General features: G+C 37.9%; 1 protein-coding gene and 1 non-coding gene across 9 annotated transcripts, besides 1 other annotated feature; both read right to left on the bottom strand.

Annotated features, from left to right (window-relative positions):
- Positions 1–54: part of a mobile genetic element that runs on past the window's edge.
- Positions 55–280: 226 nt separating this feature from the next.
- On the bottom strand, positions 281–26,504 carry mmd (mind-meld). 8 transcript variants are annotated; one of them, NM_001258776.2, is made up of 26 exons: positions 26,458–26,504; positions 25,550–25,674; positions 19,814–20,575; positions 18,943–18,993; positions 18,730–18,878; positions 18,562–18,618; positions 18,416–18,489; positions 18,272–18,344; positions 17,993–18,139; positions 17,614–17,913; positions 17,381–17,550; positions 17,136–17,305; positions 16,819–16,982; positions 16,551–16,715; positions 16,338–16,482; positions 16,109–16,280; positions 15,881–16,000; positions 15,619–15,796; positions 15,331–15,481; positions 11,836–11,935; positions 7,631–7,789; positions 7,218–7,279; positions 4,495–5,281; positions 3,700–3,730; positions 2,865–3,164; positions 281–2,339 (listed from the first exon to the last, which is right to left on the bottom strand). In NM_001258776.2, exons 3-25 carry the CDS (start codon positions 19,881–19,883, stop codon positions 3,138–3,140), a joined length of 3,522 nt encoding a protein of 1,173 aa, NP_001245705.1. In that variant the 5' UTR covers positions 19,884–20,575; positions 25,550–25,674; positions 26,458–26,504; the 3' UTR covers positions 281–2,339; positions 2,865–3,137. The 8 variants fall into 8 exon arrangements, with proteins under 8 accessions (NP_001245705.1, NP_001259591.1, NP_001259590.1 ...); NM_001272662.2 differs by lacking the exons at positions 3,700–3,730; positions 26,458–26,504 and adding an exon at positions 26,158–26,412 and having other exon boundaries at positions 281–2,322; positions 2,865–3,161; positions 11,797–11,935; NM_001272661.2 differs by lacking the exons at positions 3,700–3,730; positions 11,836–11,935; positions 26,458–26,504 and adding exons at positions 14,152–14,257; positions 26,158–26,412 and having other exon boundaries at positions 2,865–3,161.
- mir-927 (mir-927 stem loop) lies at positions 19,292–19,383 on the bottom strand. Its single transcript, NR_047818.1, has one exon. It is a non-coding gene; the product is annotated as a mir-927 precursor RNA (primary transcript).
- Positions 26,505–26,628: the final 124 nt, after the last annotated feature.

Here is a 26,628-nt window from a genome sequence, read left to right on the forward strand (position 1 = left end):
GAGAATGCTATAGTCGAGTTCCCCGTCTATCAGATACCCTTTACTCAGCTAGTGCTCTATTTCTGAAAGTTACTTTTTACCTTATGTATATTACCTTATATATTTGTGATCCTGGTTTTCAGAGACATTTGACAAGTAGCGAAGGAGATGAGAAACGGATGCAGTGGTCCAACAATGGTTGGAATCGACGTGCGATTCTGGGAATCATTGCTGCGAAATATTTTTAAACTCAGCATAGAAGAAAGCCCTGGTCACCCTAATGAAGACAAATGGATGTTGTAAAGCTGGAAAATAATTTTAATTCGTACGTTTCATTCTAAATGGCTTAATTTACGGTACAATACGATATATTACTGATGTTTCAAAACCGATAAATTAACATTAGCATTGTCCTTAACTTTATGTTGATCATATTCATACTTTAACCATACAGATATTAATATTTCCGATTTATTTTTTCTCCGCTTTCATGTTTTCACGTTTTCTTGAATTACTTTAATTATTTTTTATGTATATAGCGTTTTTGTTATTCATTCCATTTGGTTTTTTTTTTCGTTTTTTGGTTTTTTGGTTTTTTGGTTTTTTCCATTTTTTAAGATTATTGAACGAGAACTGGCAATATAGCCCAAAATTTTCTATCAGTCGGTGTAAGATTGCCCCAATAAGGGGGTTTTTTAAAGCCCGGGCTGGGCCCAGTGCACAATTGTATTTTTCCTGCCGCTTATCCGTGACCATCGAAATGTTCAAGTTCTCTACACGTCCAGCAAAGGATCGTATAATTTACTAACTAGCATAAATATTAATTTTCATATTTACAGCTGCGTTTTGTGTTTATTTTTATTTTTGTCTTTTTGGTTTTGTTATTTATTCTTTTTTGTGGTTTTCTGTTTACGGTCATTGTTTTTTGTTTTTTGGTTTGTTTTGTATTTTATTTTATTTTTTTTGAAAGATTTTCCTACTCGAACATTGGCATTCCATTGCTTGGTCCGAGGTATGCAAAAAATATGTAAATATTTCCCAATTTTTAATTATTTATTTCGTTAATGCGGTTGCTGTTGTTTTCGGTTTTGGTTTTGGTTAGCTTTTGCTTTCATTTTTCGGTTTTTGTTGTCTCTCATCATTATACGTATCATTATACGATTATGAATATAAATTGGGATGCACTCACTTAATAATTGTTATTAATCTATGAATAAAGTATGGCTATTTATTTACCACTCACACATAAGAATACACATTTTTGTTGCTTGTTAAGTTTGTTTTTCCATATTCATTTCCATTTTCCCATTTTCCATTTTCCATTTTCCCATTTTCCAGTTTCCCATTTCCATCTCGCTTCAATTTGTGTGCTAACTTTTACTCCGCTCCATTTTACGTTAACTAGTTTGTTTTGTTTTGGTTTTTGTCTGCTGTCTTCACATTTACATTTATTTACTTAACTACTTAGGGCTAAATTCATTTATTTATGTGCTTATACACGAGCAACGTATTGGTAACTATGCTAAAGTAATCATAAAGGTCGATACAAATTTCATTTATTTAGAGAGAAAGCTAGCTGCGCGCTGGCTCCGGGCACATGTGAGTGGAGTGGGCGTGGCTGATTGTTGATCTATGCGCGATTTCTGATGCAGTATGGACCGCATGGATCGCATGGATCGCATGGATCATATGGACCATGAGGATGATCTTCTCTATCATATAGATAACAATATCAATGCTTATATTCCGGGTAGCAGCCATTCTCGATGATTTGTTCGGACTGACTGTTGTTGCTGCTGCTGGTATCGCCTGATTGCTGCGGATGATGATGCTGATGCGGATGCTGCTGATAAATTGGCAGCTGAAGGAGCTGCAATTGCTGCTGATGCTGACTTAGTGCCGCCGTGTCTGCCGCCGCTGCTGCTGCTGCCGCCGATTGCAAACCGCGACGAATGGGCGGCTGGATAACACTTCCACTGCTTTCCGTTTCCGTTGAGGGCGGGGATGGATAGTAGTCCCTCTGACTTACACTTATACCATTTGGGACGATTGGCAAAGCCATTATAGAACTGTTGGCCACCGATGTCGCCGCTGCCACTCCCGATCCCGATCCCGCTGCCGCTGCGGAGGATTGATGATGATCGCCGTGGTGCTGATGCGGATGCTGCTGCTGCTGCTGCTGCTGCTGCTGCTGATGCGGATGCTGCTGCTGAGCTATAGCCCCCGAAATGGGTCCGACGTCGATGTATGGTTGGGAATCCGACATTGTACCGGATGGCGGCTGGTCCAATACCACGACGGATACCACATCCTCACTCGCCCACCGGGCTAACTGTTGTTGAGCTTGAATAAAGTCATCACTAGAAAATAATAATCGTAGCAGGAACAACGGCACATGGTAAGAAATCAAACGGGGGCCATCGAGGAAGCGGATTCGGATTGGGATTGGAATCGGAATCGGAATTGGAATTGGTCTAGATGGATAAATGGTATGGTCACATGCTACGTCTAGTTCTCAATCGAGCTATTCAATTTGAATTACACATCTAAACAATCAATCAATGGGAAACTATCCATAAACTAGAAGTTACAGGCCAATTGGGTTGGGGAAACTGTGGGTGTGGAGGATCATCATATGTGGGCATAAATCAAATGCTACAAACTGCTGAGCTGGTAATAAACGATGCATCAGCAGCAGATCGTCTTGGTTCAAATGGAAGAGCTCCTGAACTGAAGGGTTCTCTGAACATTATATATTATATCTTATCATATCATATCATATCAAATATGTGATCGCTCAGCTGGCTGCATCGTTTACGTGGTCAGGATAGTGGATTATGGCCTGGCAATGGAACCAAGAGACAGTAATAGTGACTCAAACCTACCTCTCGCTATCTGGTGTCTCGTGGCAGTCGAGTCGAGCGTCGACCACCTGGCGTTCGTGGTGGTCAGCGGTCTCGTAGATGCCCTCGTCCTCCTGCTGCAAATGGGTGTGCGATGAGTGATGGGACGAGTGTGGACCGTGCGTGGCATGTCCATGGGCATGGGAGTGGTGCGTATGATGTCCGAATGCGTGGGGTGAGTGCGACTGGTGCGGCGCATGGCGTCCAGATGATGCCGGCTGTCGGTAGCGTCCACCGAATGTGAATCGGGACTCCTCATCGGAACGGGGACGACAGCTTCTGCTGTAAGACGCATGAATTGTAGCGGTTTTCTGAGATTGTGGTATTTGCTGATTGGAGCTATAGGCGATAAGGATAAGAAAAAAAAGGCAAGCAAATAATCAAATTATTCAGTGGCATGGGAGTTTATGGATTTGCTGCTTTTCGGACTTGGGACTTGGGATTTTTTTTTTTTTTTTTTTTTTTTTTTTTTTTTTTTTTTTGGAAATTTATTGAATTATTATGGTTCTGCTATGTAGAAACGATAGGCAAACGAGATTTGGACTGAGCCTGAAACCGAGACCAAAACAGAGACCGATAGCCATGAGGAGAACTTAAGAGCAATGTCAAACGCATCTATTACAATGCAAATTGTTGTTGTTGTTGTTGTTGTTTTAGTTGTTGTCGTTGTTGTTGTTGTTGTTTAAAAAGAGATGTGCAAGTGATTACGTAATAGTAAATAGGAAAACGATGTGAAGTCAAGACCCTTAAGAAATAAGATCACAAGATCAAGATGGTAGTAAGTTACATAAGTTAGCTAGTTAGAGGGGCAACCAACCTTTATCACACAAGGTATTCCAGCCTGAAGCCTGCAAGAAATGCGAATATAAATTGGCATTGGCTTGAATTACATTTTAATATACTGCAGTTACAAACAAGCAGTGGCTTTCATGCCTTAATGGTAGTAGGTTAGGTCAGTAGTTTTCGATTTTAAAATAACATCATGAGTGGTTTATATATGCTTTTTGATGAGTATATGAGGCTTTAGTCTTCGGTTAGTTGTTTGTATGAACATGTGGAGATACTCTCAAGCCATCGAATATATTATATTGGGTTATTAATCACTTGCTCTACGATTTAGTTTAGTAGTGGGTAAATTGGAAATTTTGGTATCACATAGATTGACTATTGGAAACTTAAAACGCGTTGACTATTAAGAATACGGTTGGTTAATGGGAAGCAACTGTTCACTGCCTACGTTCATTACCATGTTACAAAGCGCAATACAGATAGTAGGTGTTAAAAACATCTAAGAAATTATGAATTATATATTCATAGTCACAGCAGTTAGTCATTTTATATGTTGAAGTGTGTTTAAAGCGAATGTGCGATTTCTCGATATTTTAATATCTCGATTGCTCGATTAGTTCGATTGGTTCGATCGATTGTTTGATGTGGACGAGACAAGGACAAGACAAGGACAAGACAATACAAGACAGGACGAGACAAGACAGAACAGAACAGAAGAGAAGAGAAGAGAACAGGACAGGCTTTTCGGGTGTCTGACTGACTCGGTGCCAATACTTAAAGAGGTTTACGGTGATTAAGTTCTGAAGCAGAAAATAACACTAACCCTTGAGATGACTCACTACAAGCCGCGGAACTTTCTAATCTATAGTGTCGATCGGCCTCTGTTTCCGACATTCGTATATCCTCGGATCCGCTGGGACTCATGTGACGGGACGAGTGGTGCTCTAGCTGCCTGATCAGGTCCTCCAGATTGCGTATACGCAGTGGTCCCGTCGACGGTGCATCATCGTCATCCAGCTGCTGCGGCTGCAGCGCCACCGTCGACGGCTGATGCAATTGATGCTGGGATCGATGATGGTGCAGCATGGTGCCGCCATGGCCCGGCATGCCACCCGACATGGATGTCGATCCGCCGCCGGCTCCCACGCTCGAGCCCAGTCCCATGCCGCCGAGTCCGCCGCCGCTGCCATCGAGGATGATCGCATGGACGGCGGCATTGTCGCAGATGTTCTCACGCGAACTGGACTTGGAACCAATGTTACGCTTGTACTGCTCCGCCGAATAGCCCAGCTGGGAATTGTTGCAGTCCTGCAGCGTCTTGCGCAGCATCTCCTCGCTCAGGCTGCCGCTGCCGACGGGCGTGTTTCCGGTTCCGGTTCCCCGATGCGTGGCCGCATTCCGTAGCGCCTCCAAAATGTCCTCATGATACCCATTAAGGGATTTAAGCGTCCGCTCCACCTCGGAGGCAGCCGCACCGCCGCTCGTCGACGCCAGGGTGCCGTCTTGGGTAATAAGCTCGAGGTTATCGGACTGATTGTCATCGCCCCATTTGTCTTTTAGCTGCTCACCGTGCACCAGACCGTAGCCGTGCTTCTTTAATATACCCTTCTCTGTGGCAGCCAATAATAATGCATTAGGTTTGTCGTTAGTATTTAGTTCCAATGTGCATGTAAAGGGAATATAGTACAAATTTTTCAGGTAGAGAATAGGCGCGTGACTGCAAAACAGCGATTATAGTGGGTTTGTCTTATGTGTATATACGTACGTATACTTAATTTGCACAAGAAATGTGTACCTACACATGTACATATTGTATGTATTGTAGTTATTCACTTGAACTCTGTTCGTTTGGCTAATTTCTTATGCAATTTCCATAGAGCAATTAGTTTATACTTGTGAATAGTCTTTGTCGCTTTGCAAAAAGATTCCCGATTCTTGGTCAATTGTGTGTGTGTGTGTGTGTGTGTTGTGTGCGTGTTCGTTGTAGTAAACCCTATTAAGTTTATATATTACTGATCACCATTATCATGCGAGTCGATGCAAAGTTACATAAAAATAGGTCAAATATGCTTTGGGTAACTATTTTTCAGAATTGAAAAGGGGGTAAACAATAATACTGATCAAAAGCTACTAGTTTTCTTTAAAACTATAATTTTATAATATCTTTAAAAAACAAACAGTGATATTAACATTTGAAATCCTAACACTTTCATACTTTGTTGCCTAGCTTTCGGCGTTTATACGGACGAACAGGCTGGTTTTTATACGGACAGATGCTGATCAAGAATATATATATGTACATAAAGAAGGGTCGGAAAAGTTATTATGTACTTTGTACATATTCTTCAAAGTAATATTTAAAAAGTAATTATTGAACATAAGCTTTCGATGGGTTGTGTTCCGTTGACATCAAAAGAACATAAAGTAAATAAATAAAATGCCCTTTGAATAATGTTAAAGTTACTATAATTATATCTTTATTAACGTAAATATCAAAACAGGGTATTAAAATGCCAACACAAAAGATATGTAGACAATGCTTTTCAGCCCTTTTTAGATAATTTCAATAAGATACTTAACAAGATCGACTTGGATGTTGATTCTGATCCCATATATAAATACAATAGGGTCGGAAGGGTTTTTAAAAACCTCTTTGACAAAGATTATACATATAGAATGAATTGAATTAAGCTTAAGATTCTTGAGGAAGCCCACAAATAGTTGACTAATTTTTCTCACTAAAGCTCCGACAAAAACAAAGATGAAAACTCGGGTCGCTTAAAAAGGGCATAAGAAGCTTGCTGGGAATGTGTACGTATGTATAGATAAACAACATATATGTTTGCTGAAAATAAACTTATGATTGCTATTCAATAGAGTATTAATGTCAAACAGTAACTGCAATAATAGAAGCTCTGAAGAGTACAAGCATTAAACGATTAATCAAGAGTTAGTCTATTCAAATTTAGCTCGTTAACATGGAAGGCATCTAAACTGTTAAGCGGGAAACACAAAGGAACACAAATTTATTGCAAACCGTTCTTTCATTAATATACGATTACTTAGTTTTTAGGGGGGAAATTCCCGTTCACTGTATCATGTGCAAGAACTGATGTTATCCCTAATTTCCATGAATATGTGTAAGAAATGTTGCTTTAATACCTAATGTGTCCCCTACAAGATTTAGAATATTGTTTTTTGGAAAATGAAAACTTTTCGAGGCCATAGAACGAGAACCTCCCCTAAAATACGATTACAAAAAAGTCAAAATCAGGGATTTCACTGAAATCTCAAGAGAAATAGAAAACCTCTTAAAAATCCTTTGGTGTTTCAGAGATCTGTACAGTTGTATTTTTAAATGGAATATATATTGCATTTGTATATATTATTGTATATTATATTATATTTTCGATTTCTGTGACACCGTTTTGGGACTTTTAGTCGAAATTCGAATCTGAGAGGTTTCGGTGACACCCCTTAGCCACTTTGTTTGTGAATCTAATCTAAGCACAAGTTATGTAATAATTGTAAACATAATGTATTAACCTGCATGTGACTGATCGTCCTCGCCACATGTCGTGTAGCGTCGTCCATGGATTCCCTTGTCCCTGTGAAGGATAATAATAATGAAATTGGGGCATATCATAAGATCGGTTGGTAAAGAGGAACCGAGCTACTTGCGGCGATGCTAAACGATGAATCAGCCAGCAGCTTTCAAATAGTTTTATCAAATGGTACAATCTTTAATAAGAAGATCTTAGCCCAATGATATATATTGGCAGTAAAGATCAAAGATCAAAGATCTTGTAAGCGATGCATTCAGCTTGCAAGTTTGCTGATGCATCGTTTATCATAGAAATTTCAAGATATGATGGCTGTTAACGAGTTATCACATGATCAAGTGACTGCTGCATCGTTTACAACCCAATTGTGATTGTTGTCCTTTTGAGGATACACACCTGAAGCCAGTCTGATTGGCATAGACTAACTTGCTGGATCCGTCCAAGGAGACCTCCTCCACGGAATGATGATTGGGCGCCGTTGCCGCTCCGCCGTAGCTCTTGGCAATTGGCTTCTTCGAATAGGGCGGGTCGTACTTGAGCGTTGTGGTCTTTCGCCTATATGGCCATCGGGTTACCCACATTCACGGTATAGTTGTTGTCGTTGTTTATTCATTTATATGCGTTATATATATTATAGATTTTGCATACACTCCAATGTATATAGTATGTGTAATAATTTAAGGCGTAAGGTTATGCGTGTTTTACAGATATATGAAGTCAGTTATCGTATTTATTTTATTGAATTATGCAGCAAAATCAATTTTACGTCAGAGTGTTTCGTAATTATGGGGACAGGATGGGTAATTCGTTGGTTTGTATATGTTTTTTTTTTGGTTTTTGGTTTTGGTTTTGGTTTTTGGTTTTCGGTTTTGGTTTTTGGTTTTGGTTTGGTTTCGGGTTGGTTCAGTTTGGTTCGGTTAGTAAATAAATAAACAATGTTTATGGTTTATTTGAAGAGTACGAGGTAACGACGTGCACACATACACACGCATGCACCCGATTTAGTTTTTTTTTTTTGGATTTTTATTTAATTATATTTGCATAAATAATTGCGTGTGCATGCGTGTGTTTTGAATGGCCCGTTGAAATATGTTTCGATTGCAAAAAGATATTTTTTTTTTTATGAATTCGATTTTGATTTGATAAATACCGATTTGAATAGGTTTAATTTGGTTTTTGTTGATTTTTGTTTTGTTGGATCATTATATTGATGTTGTTGTTGATTGTTGTTTGGAAACGAAATGTTGCAATGAGAGTCTTAATTAATCAAATGCTTACAGATTTTGAATAAACATTTTGGGTTGAATATAAAGATTCTTGTTATGAATTGTATATATGTTTTGTAAAAATGAACACACAGATATACGCCTGGTCTTTCAAAATATATATATTTACACCCAAACATGCATATTTTTTAGAGGGTCTTAAAATGGTTATAAAACAAAAACTACATGGCTTCAGTAAACCGAAGAGCAAATGCCTTTGCACTAATTAAAATTTACTAAAATCATCAATCTTTTGGGTTTCTTTTGACATTTGCAGCACGGACTTATATTGACTTTTACTCTAAATTCAATTTGCATTATTAACATTTTCAATGCAAAGGCACTTAAATATTGTATATATATATATATTTAAACAAGTTGAAAGCCATTCAAAACTATAGACAAAGTAAAATGCACGCCAAGTTGATAGGAAAAGGCATTGAAGCTTTGATGTTCGTAATACGATTCTTTTGTAAATAATAATAATAAAAAAAATACTATGATTAATTGAAAATATCGAGGAAAGTAAGGACAGCAAATTAGCAGATGTTTCGCATGCGAAATCCGGTATATGGTATATGGATAAAGAAACTAGTAACGAAAATTCAATAAAAAGGCACATGCAACTCTACGCACAGTGCGGCACAAACTTTTAAGTGAAGGTCCCAAGGAAGGAAATAATTTTGATTGGAAATGTAAATAATTGTAATTGAAATTGAAATGTAATTGCTTTGTTCATGTACTGAAAAGCCGCCGACGTTTTTCGCACGGCAAATTCTCAAAACATACATTCTCAGCGGTTGTGTTTCATTTTGTTCGGCATGCACGAGAAGTTTGGATGTTCGAAATGTTTGAACCGGGTATGATCGGTAGCGGTTACTGATTACTATGACGTTATTTTGTACTCTGGGTGTATCCAATTTCAATGCATTGCGACAGTAGTAAGATATGGGTGTATTCGGTTTCCATATCGGTATTGGGCTGGGCCACAGTATCTGTATCTGTATCTGTATCTGTTTCTGTTGCATCTGTTCTACAATTTGAATCTGTACCTGTCGTGTTTCAATATTATCGTGTTCGTATCTGTATCTGTATCGGTATCTGTATCTGTATCTGTATCTGTATCTGCATCTGTATCTGTATCTGCATCTGTATCTGTATCTGTATCTGTATCTGCATCTGTATCTGTATCTGTATCTGTATCTGTATCTGTATCTGTATCTGCATATGCAACTGTATCTGTATCTGTATCTGCATCTGTATCTGTATCTTTATCTGTATCTTTATATGTATCTGTATCTGTATATGTATCTGCATATGCAACTGTATCTGTATCTGTATTTGTATCTATGTCGGTGCGTGTTGTTTTTGATCCCAATGTTGATACCATATTACACAAACAAAACATAAATGCTTTATGTGTGTACATTGTATTCGTATTCGCTTTCATAAAGACGGCTCTTCGGAACACAGGAGGCTTACTCTGCAGAAAGCACCACCATAGCTCAAAGTCAGTTTCATCTATGTTGGGCCCTAAGCGCAAAGAGAAGTCAAGATATCGATCGTCTTCGATCGCAAGCCATATTGTTTGTAGCTTGGCTATATATATATGTACGTACCCATATAACTGTTATGGATATATGGGCAAAGGTCGTGGATGTATATTGTATATATCTACTCTTGGCTTTGGGCTGCAAGTTAGCGGGGTTAGCTATACGAATACATATTCACATACTCAATAGTTTGGGTTCGGGTCTACGAGAGTTAATAATAGTATGAAGCTATCTAAATCGACGGGGCGTATATGCCCCATGTATCGGGTTCGGATACGGATTCGGTTACGGATTCTGGTTCTGATTCTGATTCTGATTTTGATTCGGGTTCGGTATCGGTTTCGTACTGCAGGTATGTTTAATGGTGGTGGCAGAAACAACAGCATTATTTTTCTTGTTGATTATACATATATGGATATAGTTTGGCATGATTATAGTGCTGGACAGACTAAACTGAACAAAAGTAGTAATGAAAAACGTCAACGAGATCACCGCCGTACTGACGACAACGATAACATACACAAATGGCAATCCTTTGTATAGCCGCTTTCAAATTGTGTGCTATTGACTCAAAAACTATAAGAATTTAAAGCCAGAATCGGTGACTAACTAAAAGGTATAATTAATGAAAAATGTTAGATAAAAATATGAAACCAATATCGTAACTACTCAATTTGTTAATGTATCTAATCCTTATTCAGTCTTTTCCACATTTCGTTGAACAAAAATATGAACTCAAAAGTAGGAGTCACATATTTATTGTAACCAATCTTCGTACTTTTTTTTTGTTAATTATTTTTTAAGTTTTTTTTAAATTCATTAGTAATAACATAATCCTAATAATCCTTGTTATAATTATATTATTAATATTATATATGTACATCTTTAAGTTTTTAAGTAATTTATATCTGTTTAGGGTAAAATTCCTGAGAAAACCTGATAATATCCATGTAATTTAGATTTATGTTTTTCAAATCGGACAATTTGTAAAAGCGCAAAAAAAGTTATTTATTAGATATATACAAAAATTAGCAATATTATGTTAGGCCGATTTGTATCACTATAATCCTCAAAAAATATTTTACTATTGTAATCGCCTTAAAACCACATAATTGTTTTGTTATTAAAAAATGGTTACTTTGAAATTAGTTTTAAGGAAACAGAGTTCTTGCAGGACCTCAAATCTTGAGTCTGAATTCAAGGAATAATTCTAAAATTTGGAAAAATGTTTGTATGAGTGTAAGAATCAATGAGATCGCAAGATGTATACAGATGTGCGGTAAGTGTGAGGTAGGCAGTTGTGTACGCAGATTATTGAGCAAAGAGTAAATAATTTATTTCTTGTATTTTGGAAACAAAACACGGACCAATTTACTGAAATACAATCAATAAGATATTCAAGTAAATCCAGCGTACGCTACTGATAATGGAATTCAGATATTACACGGTGGAAGAAAGTACGTTTTGGATTTTTTTTTTTGGATATGAAGCTTAACAAAAATGAACAATGACAATGGTTTAAATGCAACGACACAGACAAATTTATCAAAATGCGAAACAAAATAAACAAATTTACTAAAGTTTTTTCATATTTGCATTTGCAAGTGTTTCTTTTCTTTTTTTTTTTTTTGGAAGTTTTAAAAAATATATTTTTATGTTACTTTTTTTTTTGCTTGTTCTTTTTGTGGTTGTAATTTGTATTTGTATTTAAAGCTGGCTTTTTCATTACTTCTTTTCAACTAACCTTAGACACAGGGAGAAGTTTCTATGTACTACAACTGACCTGTAGCACAATGCCATCAAGGTGAATGTTATAAAAACGAACCCTACAACTGACATTAGAACACCGACTAGGAACACTGTATTTGAGCCGTGGTAGTTCTCTATACGAGGAATTTTCAGCCAAGTTTTTCGTTATGTGCCCCATTGTATTCATTTGTGTGTGCAGTTTCGTTCGAGTGTGTTTCGTATAATGGAGTAATACATTTTAATTCGATCATTTGATTTGATTTGATTTGATTTCATTTGATTTGATTTCATATTATTAGTACGATACCATTTTTAGTTGGGTTGCGTTGCGATAGCGCCAGGTGAGTATCGAATTGATCGATGGCGATATCGTTATCGAAGTTATCGTAGTTATTCATTTCATTATTGCAGTTGGGTTGTGAGTCAGCCGAAAAAACAAGGAAATACAAAGTTTTGTTGCATTTGGGGGGAAATTAGATATAATAGGCATCTCACTTAATTTTTTTTTTTTGGAATTTTGTTTTGCTTCTTTTGTTCGTACCGATTTAGTTAGTTCAATTAATTTTCTCTTAACTATTATGAAAGATATAAAACATAAACTTATAACAACGATAACATGCATACGTTGTAGTATGTGTTCTCATTGAGAAATATTCTTTTGGATTGCCAAAGTTATTGAAATGGCCAAAAAAACGGATAAACGATTCTCACAATTGCTTAAATGTAAGTTTAATTTTTTGCTTTTTGTTCGCTTTTCTATGACAATGGTAATCGATTTGTGCTAATTACCACTAACAACCAACATTTCGCATATTATTTATAAACGTTATTTTCGTTTCGGAGGTCCCAGATTCAAAACTGGTTCGCGCAGGTGGAGAATATTGTCAAGCAGTGGCAAGCAGTAAACTATCTTTTGTATACATAAGTTTTTGATAGAGGCTTCCCAGGAAAGTTTAAGTCCTTTTCATAAATGTTCTTGTTACATATTGACGAAATATTATATTTTTGGAAAAGTATTTACTGAAATACTAAATCCATTTTGCTTTAATAGAAGAAGGTAACGTTGAAAAAGCAAGCAATGCTTGGTTTTTATACCCTCGAAGCGTTACGTCTACATCAAATTCTTTACATAAAGTTACTCTAAACATAGATTGATTGAGTATCTTTTTGATTTTATGCTGTGATTAATTTTCAATTACTTCGAGTAATTCGTGCAGTAAAATGATAGGTTTATAAAAAATTCGAAAACTTAGCATGTAAAGTTTCAAGTTTCATTTCACACATACCAGGTATTTATGTATGTCGATATACCTGATTTTTTTTTACTTTTTAAAATTTTGGCTCACCGTTTTGGCATTTTAACGTCCTTAAATATTAAAGTTTATTAATTTTCCCATTCTGACATCGTGTGCGTAAGTCGATAAATGATGGCTGATTAATGTGTTCTGGTGAGTGTGCCTACGAGAGGTGTGAGTAAAAATCAGAATCTAAAAAATATGACCTTGCAAATCATCTGGTTTAATTAGCAATTGAATTTTTGTAAGTAAATTCATAAAGAATAATTTTTCTTTTCAATTTATTTCGAATGCTTTGCTGTGTTTCTCATTTTATGTTGGCGGATATGTTCTTATATGCATATTGTCATAAATAATATAGAAACCATAATGGAATTAAGAACCCAAATTATACGAAAAAAAAAAAATATGAATATTAGACATTTTTTAGATTACGACGACAAATTACAAGCACGAACAATTTCGAAACTTATAAAAGCACTACGAATATTTTACACACAGCGATTAAATCCAAAGGGCAGTCAAAAAGTAAAATGTTTGATGTTGGTATGTGGTGTATGTTGTAACTCCAAGTTTAAATATAAGATAGAATGTGGCAAAGATTTATGTACAGCATTTCATGAGTACGAAAAGAAGGAGTACCCTTATCGGAACTTCACAAAACAGCGGCCTGTTTCGTTAGTGTTGAAAAATGTATTTGAAGAATGTATATTTCAAATGGCCACCTCATTAAAGCTTATGAAAGGAAGTATTGGAAATGGTCAAAAAGTTGACTAAATGTTCGAAGAAACAGGCCATACCACTAAACTTTTTGAACTTTAAAATATACATTTTCCGGTCAAGAATTAAGAACTAATTATCCAGATAGGAAAACATATTTCTAAAAGTTCCTTATTTCAGTTCAGAGATATTTCAGACTTTACAGTTGGTAAGCTTGAGGTTGAAGATCGAACAAAAAAGTATTGGCATGTTAAATGTGTGTGTAATCTTATGTGTGGTGATTGTAGTGTTGCTAAATTCATAAGAGGAAGAGCTTGACTTGCTCGGTACTCTACCTGTAGCAAACGGCCAGTGTTGCAAAACTAATGAAGACACATTTGACGATAACTGTTAAAATGATGACCATGGTTAATGTGCTGATCCTATTTTGGTCAGAGGTGCCTGCAAATGGTGGTTGCGTTTTATTTTCAATCAAATTATATAAATATATATCCGCCATTGTTCGTATTTCGGCTTTAAATAACATTATAACATTTTCCGAAAATAAAAACTAAGAAATAAATGATTATTTCCGTTTGCATACAGCATTTGAAAGTCCTGAAAGTAGGATTTTTAGAGATACGCGCTACTCATTTATATGGATATACAACTAGATTGCATTCAAATGTTTTTAGAACTTTATACGTATACTATTTAAGTGAGTAGAAGGTATCTCATGTTAAGGGAAAGTCTTAACGACTTTAAAGATAAAATCTTGTTGATATTTGAATATATATCCTTTGCTTCTTCTCTTTTTGTACGACTGCGAGAGTATAAAAAAAGCTTATTTCAAAGTTACCTCCCGCTGGAGTGAAGGCAGGCAGGGAAGTTTATAGGTAACGAAATTAATAACTAGAATTAGTAGTCGAAAATGCATCGTAAGGTCGGAGAAAAACTTGAAAAGATAAGTAATAAATGTAACAAATTGAAATTATTGCCAAACTTGAGTGTGATTTAATGGAGGGTTTCAAATAATTTTTTTTTTTAACGTGTCCTAACCTACAGTTCTTTATTGCAAATTAATATTAGTTTTTTTTTAAATGGCTTACCCTGTCGAAATGACAAATCACCGACCTGACCTGACTACCATTGTCATACAAGTAACAAAACTGAATTGCACCCAATTATTCAATTGTGAGTTTGCCAACGTCATTAAACCAGGCGATACTGACCTTGTTCAACAACACATAGTTGGATTGGAAAAGAGCCCTGCTTGAATCGATTCCAACATAATAGGATAGTATCGAATACTTGATATCATAACAGTAGGTAGTTTATAGCTTTGGCTTTACTGTAACTTCAGATTCAAGCAGAGCCCTAGTACTGAGGATCTTAGGATAGAATAGTTTGGATTCGCTTAGACCAGCTCCATTCGATATGGATTTCAACATTATGTTCACAAGTCTCTTCCAGCTCTGGCGCAAGGTGAGATACAAGCATCTGAAGCTGAACTCAACACCATAGTCACTTCTTACCATATGGGGTTTCTTTCTTCTCCATCTTGATGGTGTTTTCCGGCGTGGGCAGTGCTTCGGTTGGCAGTGCTGTTGTGAGCAGCACGACAGAACTGCAGTCGTTGCCGCCCCATCCCATGTCGCAGAAACAGCGATTCGTATTGGTGCAGACCTGGAATGCGTAGATGGGAAGCAAAGTGTAGTCGGGGTAATGCTACAATATCACACAGTTAACCTTCATGCATGCGCCCAAAATTAATGACTACATATAAGAGTAGAGTAGAGTATGACACTGTTTTGTGAACTTACGCCATGTTCTGAGCACTCTAGACCCTGTGAATTGGCCGGGCATTTGGTCTGATCCACGTGGGGAAAGAGACTGACGCACGTCTGGTTGAGGCAAATTAGATTATCACCGCACGGAGTTCCGTCCTTAACCAGGCCGTGCTCCGGATAACTGTTGGAACCCACTTGACCGCTGGTCGCCCTGTGAATACTCAAACGATTGTGAGACTATCTCTATGCGAACATCACCTGCTCTCCTCCAGCCAGCTGGCCAATTGCTACGCACTTGCATTCAAATTCCTGGCCCTTGATCGAAATGATGGTTCTCGAGTAGAGCTGATCGATGCCATCGTTGACTGGCTGCCGTTCCCCATCCTTGCACTGCAGGGTTCCACACTGGACGTTCCTGTGGGAAAGGAATCACCTTTAGATATTTTGACTGCACAAGGGGATTTTTCTTGATTTGTATCAAACTAGATTCTACGAGTATACTTGGAATACTCTATGCACTTACTCTGGTTCGCACTTAATGTAGTGCTCATTGGCATCTCGACCGCAATGCCCGTTAATTGAGCCTTTAGAATTGAATTGCTCATAACACTGACGATCCGCAGCTGAGCCACCATAACCCCAAATTGCCTCACATTGCAGACTCAGCGTGGGGCAATAGCCTTGAAAGCAGTAACCTAGAAACAAAAAGTACATATAGTCACATATATGTACTATTTATAGCTCTCTCTAACCTGAGATGCCAGTCTTGCTTAGACCGCATGGTGAGCCGTTCTTCTTGAAGACATCCGACGGACATTGTCCAATCTCGCCGTCGCAGTACTCGGGCAGATCGCACTCGTTATTGGAGTCACGGCAAATGTAATCCTTTGGCCGCAACTGAAATGGGGGCAAATATAACGATGAGATTGGTTGGTTACAAATCGAAGAAACAATCGACAACTTACGCGACATTGGTCACAGCAGGCACCACTGGCACACTGGGCCTCCGACTTTAACTTGCACGTTATGCCATCACAGCACTGATCCAGAGCGCACTCCTCGAAAGTTCCACAGTCGCACTCCTCGTCCTCCTCGACCACCTTGTTGCCGCAATTTCGTCGTAACTCAATCTATACACAATGATTGATAGAAACAAAGGGAATTGAGCATAAGAAGAAGTTTCTATAATTCCCAACGGGTTGCGAGTTGAACCATTTTCCGCTGAATCCTCACCTCATTTGGCTTGTTGAGCAAACACAGTCCGTGGCCAGTCCGCAATGCGTCAATGTAATCTTTTTTACTGCACTCGGAAAATTTGTATGGCTGGACATTCTCCTGGCCGACAATTGACTGGGCCATGATGCAACCGTGCCAGTCGCGGCAAAAGCACTCCTCGCCTACGGCAAAAAATGGTATAAATGGTATCAATGGTAAAAATGGCAAAAAAGGCAAAAGAGGCAAAATAAGGCGAAAATGGCGAGAAAGAAGGTGGAAGAAAATGAGGTTCTGTTTGGTGGGGAGCAGCGAGATATTGATGAGATAATTCTTACGTCCGTCGTCGTGTCCCATGCCGATGTTATGGCCAATCATGTGGGCCATTGTGCCGGCCAAAAGATGCGGCTCATACACATTCACATCCACGCTGATGCCCACAGCACGGGGCGTACAAACAGTTTCGGGAACAGCCATGCCAGCCTCACCGCCAGCGAATGTTTCGCCACTGAAAGAGATAGTATATATAGTATATATGTAATATGTGAGTCGATCTATCTATATCTTGCAAATGCAATCTTACGTCAGCAGCTGTGTGGTATCTCGTTCGATTTGGAACAGATTTCGTGAGGTGTAGTCATTAAAGTTGGATATTGCCTTGCTGATATCCTTGCTGCCATCGATAACCGCCTGGTTTTTGCCCCAAGTCTCAATGTAGACAACCGAGACGCGGGTGTTCAACGTGCGAAAGTACTGCAAATATATGTTAAATTGTTGACCAATGGCTATTAATAGCAACGCGTGATGGTTACCAACCAGATCGGCTATGTTGGCCACCTGAATGGCATCGTGGATGACCTCGGCACGAGTGCTGCCATTGCGCTTATCGAACATTGCCTTGTCAACGATGATGGCCGTCTCAATGTATTTGGTGGCCTCGCGCACATCCCGCTTGTTGCGGCCAACTCCCGCCTGGAGGATCTCCTCCACGACGCCAGCAACACCGGCGGACAAGTGCTTGGTGCGGCGGGATAGACGCCATGAGTCCAGATTGCCTGAGTTGGCGCAACCTTTGTTCGCCTTTGTGCGAGCCTCGAAGATGACATGTGGATGTTTCTGGAGCGAAAATTGAGAAAATAATTGCATTTGCCACATGCTCCAACTGGGTGCAACTTTTCATTTGTGGTCTACTTACGGACAGATCTCCGCCGTAGAAGGGATGGATAACAAAGGTCTCGTTACCGATGTGAATGACGCCACTTACACCGTTGCAGGTATGGAATGCTGCACTGGCTCCGGGATAATCCTTTACGGTGCCATGATAGTAGCAGTGCTCGATATCCTGCAAAGAGTTTAGTTTTTTAAATGGTGCCAGAGAGATGTATATATAGAGGTAGTGTAACGGTCGTACAAAAACACACAAAATGAGAAATATATTCCCTACAAAGTTGTAATTGTTGAAACCTTAACTCACATGTCGATTTCCATCCACAAGATATCCACCCACGTGGTAGTGTTTCTGTTGTATGTTTGGCGAAAGAAGTTGTCTGTGAAGCACAATGCAAGCACATTAATGCATTGAATGTAAATTAAATTAATCTTATATAAGAGAGCTTACGAATTGAGCTCCAAGTCCAAGCGAAATTTGTGGTTAAATGCTTTAATCAGCAACGATGTGCGATGAAAGTGTTTCTATAAGTAGCAACATAAATGCAGGCCAATTAGTTACAGAGTTTATGTAAGTTTATAATCCCTTTTTAATACCTTTGTTCTTCCCCTGTTGAATCCACTGTCGTCGTGCGGTCGAGGTCTTTGTCCCGGCTGGAAATATCGAAAGGTTAATCATGTACATATGTATTGGTATTGTAGTTCACTTGAAGAGAGGTAGTTAAACTTGAGTGGTGACGAAACGCACCACAGGGTCGTTCTTACCTTCGGGAGACTGACTTCGCGCGTGGATATGCCCATCTTCTCGTGATGGCGCAGCTGTACTGGATATATAATTTGGTAATAGTGACCACCAATTCGACGGACAAGCTCTTGATTTTGCCTGTACTCCTTAAGTAAACGTTCCACTTCTCCTGAAATGCGGCACATATTTAAAATAGGAATTTAATCGGCTAGTTGAACTAAAGATGAACTCACCAACAGGACTTTCTTCATTCCAAAATGAATCATCTAGTGTGTAATCTGCTTCTGCAAAAAGGTAATTTTCATATATTTAGCTCTTTGATTGATTCGCTAAGTTAATTAAGGTATCTAAAGTGAATTGGAAATAAAGTGAAAATTATTTGCTGCCTTGTTTGAATAAACACGATCTATCTAGCAGATATTTCCATTAATTTATGCGACAAAAAGGCCGGAAATGTGCCCCCTCTTATTTTGCACAGGAAAGCAAGCAATCAACTTGGTGATGCCGTAAAGCACTTAAAACTTCATTAATGCAATAATTGCCTTAACCTATTAGTGTTTGTATTGTTTTTTTTTAACATGATAATGGATCGGTAGGGTTTCAGAATCCAAACGCTTTGCCGAATTTCGTATGCCACGGTAAAGCGTAGGAATTCTAAAACTCTACAGCAACCACAATTTAATATTGCCATAGATTTAATTAATAATCGCTTGCGCAATTACAACAAATTAGTTTTAATTAATGAATCAATGAATATTCTGCATAAAATGAAATTGCATTTCAGTTGTGCAACAATTATCGCTTGTGAATTGTGCAGCAAAAGCAATTTGTAAAATGTCATGTTCAACTTGATGTCAATTTTTTTTTATTTTTGCGCAGCAAATAATTTCGTTTGAAATGAATGAAATAATGTTGCAATGATTTAATTAATCTGCTCAAACATTGTTTTATCGCAGCGGCCAGAGGACCAGAGAGAGAGTTTTGCATGATTTAAATACTTATGCGGTTGATTGGTAAATCTATTTCACTTATGTATATATGTATGTATGTATTGGACACTCGGATTCCATAAAGTTGTTATGATTAATTCAATAATTTACTCACCCCCTGCAGATGTGACGAAAACGCACAGCTGAGCAATGATGAGGATTAAATTGGCGATATTTATCCACATGACGGCGGCTGCAATATTGTGATTAAAAGTGAAGTTGTCGAATCCAGCCCCACTTCTAAGTCTTAGTTTTCTCTCCTAATTCCTTGCGTTAATAATTTATAGAAAACTGCCTTCATATGGTACTTAAAACTATATGTTTGCATTAGTTAACTTCCCTCCAGTAGTATCAGTATCTCAGTATCAGTAGCAATTTCAGTATCTATATCTGTATTCTGTATGCTGTATCCTGTATCCTGTATTCTGTATTCTGTATTCTGTATGCTGTATCCTGTGCTATATTGAATTGATTTGCAGTTCTAAACCATAACGAGAATGGGAATTCGCTCCACCGCTTCAACCAGACATTCTCCAATTCAATTTCAGTTTTAATATCATACTCATTTGGATCGAGCTGGGTAACTGGGTTCTGCTGGATGTCTGTGGCAGTGGTTTTGCGTTCGTGACTGGGGCTGCGGCTAGGCTTTCAATGGCATATGGATTCGGCTGGGATTGTGCATTCATCACACGGCGCACCGACCTGACTTGGCTTGGCTCAAGGAAGCTCGGGGAAATAAACAAGACAATGATATCAAATTCCAATCTAATATTCACTATTCGCAACGTTTCCGCAAACGCCTCTTTATTACAACCGTAGCTGGATTAAAATGCATCAAAATTCGCCCCAAGTTATGAGCAAGCGATATCCTTTGGTGCTGTAATGTGAATAAAAATGGGTATATTATCAGCGGGGGGAGTAATAGTTAGTTAAAAAGATTGTTCTACCAAAGAGCAAAAAATAGTTCTTTATAGTTTCCTTAAATCACAAAAGTAGACGTACATTTCCCAAATTTTTTCCCAAATCCAACATTTCACTTATTTTCAACTTAGTTTATTTTGTTATTGTTCTTAAAAATGTATTTATATAGAGGATGTTTAAAAACACCATGTTTTAACTGTAAATATCGGTCTCCTCCTTGTTGATAAAACGTTTGCTTTGTTGCATACTAAAGAATTTTACAACACTGATTTCAAATTTTAGCAATATTATCTATATACTTGTATTTAAATCACATAGTTTCACATTTTTGACTCTCTTGACTTGTATTATAAATCATGAAAATTTGAATCTTTTGATTAATGCATTTTTTAGATTTGCTTCACTCTGCAGCAATCACTTTTTCGATCTATCTATGGATTCTGTATCTAAATATCTTTCTACTGAGGAATCAAAGAGTTTCGACGATTTTGAGATAGAGCTAAGGTTAAATCTGTTTGAAACTGTGCATTAGGGGATTGCCCAAGCGAAACTAATGAGAAGCCACGTTGGCACTAAGGTGAATGTGAATGTGGGTGTTGATGTGGGTGTGGATTCGAATGCGAATGTGGATGTGGATGTGAGTGTGAATGTGAATGTTCAATGCGGAATGTTGGATGCTAAATGCTGAATGTTGGGCACCGGACAGTGAAGAGCGTTCCGAGGCCACAGCCCACAATTTTAATTTGCGCTAATTAGGCAAGGACAGACATTTAGCGGTGACAGAGAAATGGTAGAAAGCAGATTCAATTAGCTGAAAAATCCTATTAAATAATTAATATTCATTAGGTAAGAAAGACGATTGCGAATGCGATTGTTAATGGTAATGCAGATTCGAATGTCGCCGAGTAGTTGCAACAATCGAATTAAGAATCAATTAAAAAAAATTCAAACAAGATTCCAAAAAGCAACACTAATTTCGAATATTTCTCAACTGTTTTTTTATCGGCTTCGCCCGCTTTGGATGCCTTAACCTTCTTGAAGTAGTCACATGAAAAAAAAGAACTGATGTTGCACCTTATATGGTTTATTTAATCACACCGATGGATTTATCCGAAAATTCACTCGTCCGTCCAGAATTCAGCAATCGTATGCACCGAAAGATAATCAGAGACTAAAAAGCAGAACCGAACATAATTTATAGGATCAAAGGGGAAAATTGGAAGCTGCGCTGCTGACGCCAGTTATTGCATACACTGAGCGAAACTCGAAGCTAGAATCGCTCTCAAAAATATATAATTTGTGACAATTTCTCTTAAATGTAGTTTACACTTAGCTTCAAATGATATTCGAGTAATGTTTTTGTTTTGTATCATACGTTTTTCTAAGTGTAGTCAGCTAATTTGTTTAAGTGTTCGTTCGTGCAAATTAAATGTTTGCTTTTACTGCAATTACTGTGATTTCTCTTTTGCCCCAGCAAGCAATCAGTTTCAAATTACTTGTTTCAAACATAAGCTTATGCAATCCAGGGATATTGAAATTGTGCTCGACTTCAATAAAACGTAATATAAATAGTATCTTATTGGCAATAATATTATATATGATAAGTTTTTTTTTTTTTTTTTGACTTTGCCTGTTTCCAAAATATCAAATGCGTATACATATACGTGAAAATTCCGACTAAAATTTAATTAAGCGCTTAGTTGCGGCGGCTGCAGAATCAACAGGTTCTGCACAATTTCCAAAGGCTTAGCAATAATTTATTGAATTTTCCCTTATATGGAGGGCATCCTGAAATTTGGGTCATTTCGGCGAAAAGGCAGTGAGTAAATTTATTGCCGCAAAAGGAGGCGACAGTGGCCCACATGGAAAATTACAAGGAGTAAAAGGACTAACGAAAAGGATAACAACGAGAATGGTTTCAATTTATAAAACAACAACTGAGAAGTAACTTATTTTCAAAGTTTTGTCATAACATTTAATTGCATTAAAAAGATGAATGCATATCACAATTTGCGTATGGCAAGCGAGAGTGTTTGAATTATCTAAGAAATTTCAGCTAAATCCAATTATATACTTTTAAAAATGTAATAAACAAGCAACTTCGACCAATAGAAAGCTGTATCCAAACAAAGTTTATTCACCAGCCAATGACATTATTAGTGCAAATGATTTTATGTCATTCGTTTAAAAACCGGTCAAAAGTGCTAAGCTAATATGGCATAAATAATATATGCAAGTATTGTATAAACATGGTAATTTATATTTGTAGCAGAAAAAATGGTATGCTTTACATATAAATATTTTAACTTAACTATTTATACTTTTAGAAGTTTTAGAAACCTTCATAAGTTAAGTTTAAACCAACAGACATAGTATAGTATAATAATTGCGCACAATTGTAGCATACTTTTAGACAGTTCTTCGTGTGCTTTAATAACTCTGATGATATATTACAAATATATGGACCATTTTTCAGAAACACACCACCCAAGCAATTCCCAAGCATAAGGAACTTGAAGAGTTGAGAATGCACATTTTAAATACATTGTGGCATACTTTTGGGCACCTTGATGAGTACTTCTCCAGGCCAAGTGGCTGGTCGCATACATATGACAACATCTTACCAACAAACACAACTCAAGTCGCATAATTTAAAGCCCCAAGATGAGATGAGCCCCCATGATGATGATGAAGGGGCGATGAAGATGAAGATGAGTAGATGAGCTGAGGTCCCTAACTACTGGTGTATCCTGTTAATCTATTCTCCGGATGGCCACATATTTCCCTCGCTGTCGTGGGCGTCCACGGCCGAAACGGACTCAGAATCAGTCTCAGATTCAGTCTCAGATTCAGTCTCAGATTCAGATTCAAATTCAGAAACAGAATGCGAAACAGAAACCTTGGGCAGACACACCAGACAGCGGCAGCTGACAGGAAAATAAATAAATAAAGGGATGAAAATTAAGGACGCGAGAGTCGTGGTCGTCGGCTGGCTGGCTGACTGGCTGGCTGGCTGGCTCTCCAAAGACCGAATGCGCAGCCTCCGACTAGACGGCATTCCAAAGATGGGAACTGCAGACATGTGTGCGGATGTGGATCTGTGGGCCAATAAAATGAGTTATTCCTCTTGCCAGCCACACAATTTTTTGTCTGCTGACTAATGATTGCACTCATTGTGCAACTTTGCCAATTAAAACTTGATTAAAACTATTCCCGATCAAATGGAGTAACAACAGCACGGAAAGCTGAAGCTCCATCGTATAGTGTTTCCCAATTTATTCGTTTTGACAAAACTTTCATTATTATGTTTCTCAAAAAGTTGGCTCACTCCATGATACCGACAAGTTTTTTTGGCAGTATCTGACTCACTAGCATTGGGCAGCATTTTGTAGTTTTACACACGCAGAAAAGATTTACTCATACAAAGCCGCGTTTTGTAAATGATTTCAACTGTTGTGAATTCTGAATATCCTGACTATTTATTGAACAGGCAACAAGTCAAGCCTTGATTGATTATATCAAATCGTAGGTCATGGCTTCTAATCTGGTGCAGAGCCATAAGTTTGCCACTCGAAGAAAAATTCAAGGATTCCGGAAACTAATCAAATACCAAATGTTTGTTAACAGGATATGAAAAAATAATGTTTTCCCTAGCATAACCAGTTTTAAAAGATTTTTTTCAGTCCGTTAAATGTATGCAAAGAAAACTGTATTGTATTCAAACCATTCATCTTTAGTTTCCCTCACAAGTTCATTCCTTTTTCTTCGTGTGTATAGCAGCATTGTTATTTGACCTAATCTGTGTCTTTGCCCCATTGTTTTGCCGCGTTTTGATTTGTGCCCCCAATAAGTCCATCTGGAGTCAATGTGCTACCAAACGATAGGGAAGTTCGAGCTTCGAAGGATGCGTGGTGGTAGGTAGGGCGATCTAATCGCGGAGCTCTTCTCCTTTATGGATCAGCAAACATTTGGGCGTTGTCACACTCGCGAATGCGGAATTCCGACACCATTTCTTTGATTGATAAACAAATTGCCCGCTGCTTGTTTACTTTACTGCCAGCGCAGATTTCTCACGAGTTAACCAACCATTAAACGAGAACTCACAAACTCAAGGACTCAGCAGGGGGAATCATCCTGGAATCACTTTGCCATCATCTCAAATCCGGTTACGTGTTTCGTTTGGCTGGCATGGGATTATGCGGTGGATTTAATTGTTTAAAAACAATCGAAAGCACTGGGGCACGTTGAGATTTGAATTGCCGTGCACAACTGCGGGTGGTTAGATGGGTCAATGGCAACGCATGCCCAGACCCCCAAATAATTGTGAACAAATGTGTCTTCAGTTGGCGTTGGTGGAGGAGCGCACCATTGCAAGCGACGCTGAAAAAGGCGATGATGTCCTGACACACTTCGAATTGCCAGAGTCCTTTTGCCAAAAAAAAAAAAAAAAAAAAAATTCCAAATTCCTTCGCATGCCAATGGAGCGGCATGGACAGAGAAGGGATGACGAGATGGAGAGACGGTGAGACGTCGAGATGGAGAGAGGATATCCAGATATGCATTGGAATACAAAGTGTGGGATAAAAGCATTTCTGTATCGCTATTATTCATTGGTCATGCGCAGTCAGCCGCGCCTCATTTCCGCTCGAGAGTCGGGAGTTGGACCATATTCGCAATAATAGTAAGTATGTTGGGCATGTGGTGTGTGTTTTGGACCAAGTATACATTTTCCCCTCCCCCGTATAATTACGGCCATAAAGCAATCCAACTATCCAGCTAGCCAAACTATTTCAGTTCCATCTGCCAGAGTTTGGAATCCTTGAGGCCATGTACATATACCGAAATATACTATATATATATATATATATGCATGGGATGTGTAGCGATTTTTGATAGATATAAAATACATAAACGTAATTGCGGTACTCACCAATGGAAATTCGGGAAATTCGAAAAAAATCAAAACCAGAATCCATTGAAACAGTAGTTGGAGAGTAGTTATGAATTATTTGTTATCCGTTTTGCGTTTAAGTTTGCTTTTAAGTTTACATTGTACTGCTTTATGAACACACTCAGTTTGTTATTTTGGCCAAACAGTAAAAAAAATATGCAAAAAATTTTCATAAAATATGTATTTTATGATCTTTTCATCCTTACGCCATCAGCATATACATATACACGCATATATGTGCACATATATAGACATATATATATATTTATTCTATTTTTGTATTTTCCATATTTGATTTGAATGTGCTGATTTAGTAGCCGATTTTAGAGCTGCGTTGCGTTGCGTTTCGTTACGTTACTATATCAAACATTTGATTCTGAGTAGTTATTTGTTGGGTTTTCACATTTTGCCCACCCGTTCGGCATTTCGTTTTTCCTCTTTTCTTTTACTTTTTTCCATATATATATATATATACATATATATATACGCGTATGTATATATATATATTCTAAGTTCACGGTGTGTTGGGATTTGAAAACGAATTTCTTTGTTAATATATATATATATATATATATATATGTATATACTTTTGCCTGGGCTGGTTGTTCAGTTGTGTTTCTGGGGTATTTGTTGGATCTTTTTGGGCGCCGACTCGGGGATTATTCCTCAATAAACTATTGCTCCGCTGGCTGCGAACTATACGGCTATTTCCTGCATCTGCACTCTTTTCTGCTGCTTTCGTATTTCGTTTTGTTTGTTTGTTTGTTTTTTTTTTTTTTTGGTTTTTGTATGTTTTTTGTGTTTTTTGTATTAATTTATTTTATTTTTTTATTGCTGCTGCTGCTTCTTCTATTAAAAACTATCGCCGTGTCTCGTGCCTCGCTAACCGCTTTCCGCAATTGCAAACAACGTTCTAAAGCTCTCGAACACGTCTGCAGGATTTTGGCCAGGCGAAAAACGATTGCCTCCAACCGGAGGCAAACCAGGCAGCCAACCCAGTCGACCAGCCATTCTTCAGTCAGCCAAATACGACGCAGTCGCAGAGCACCGGAATCTCA

This window comes from Drosophila melanogaster, chromosome X (genome assembly GCF_000001215.4).
Source record: "Drosophila melanogaster chromosome X".
NCBI lineage: Eukaryota > Metazoa > Arthropoda > Insecta > Diptera > Drosophilidae > Drosophila > Drosophila melanogaster.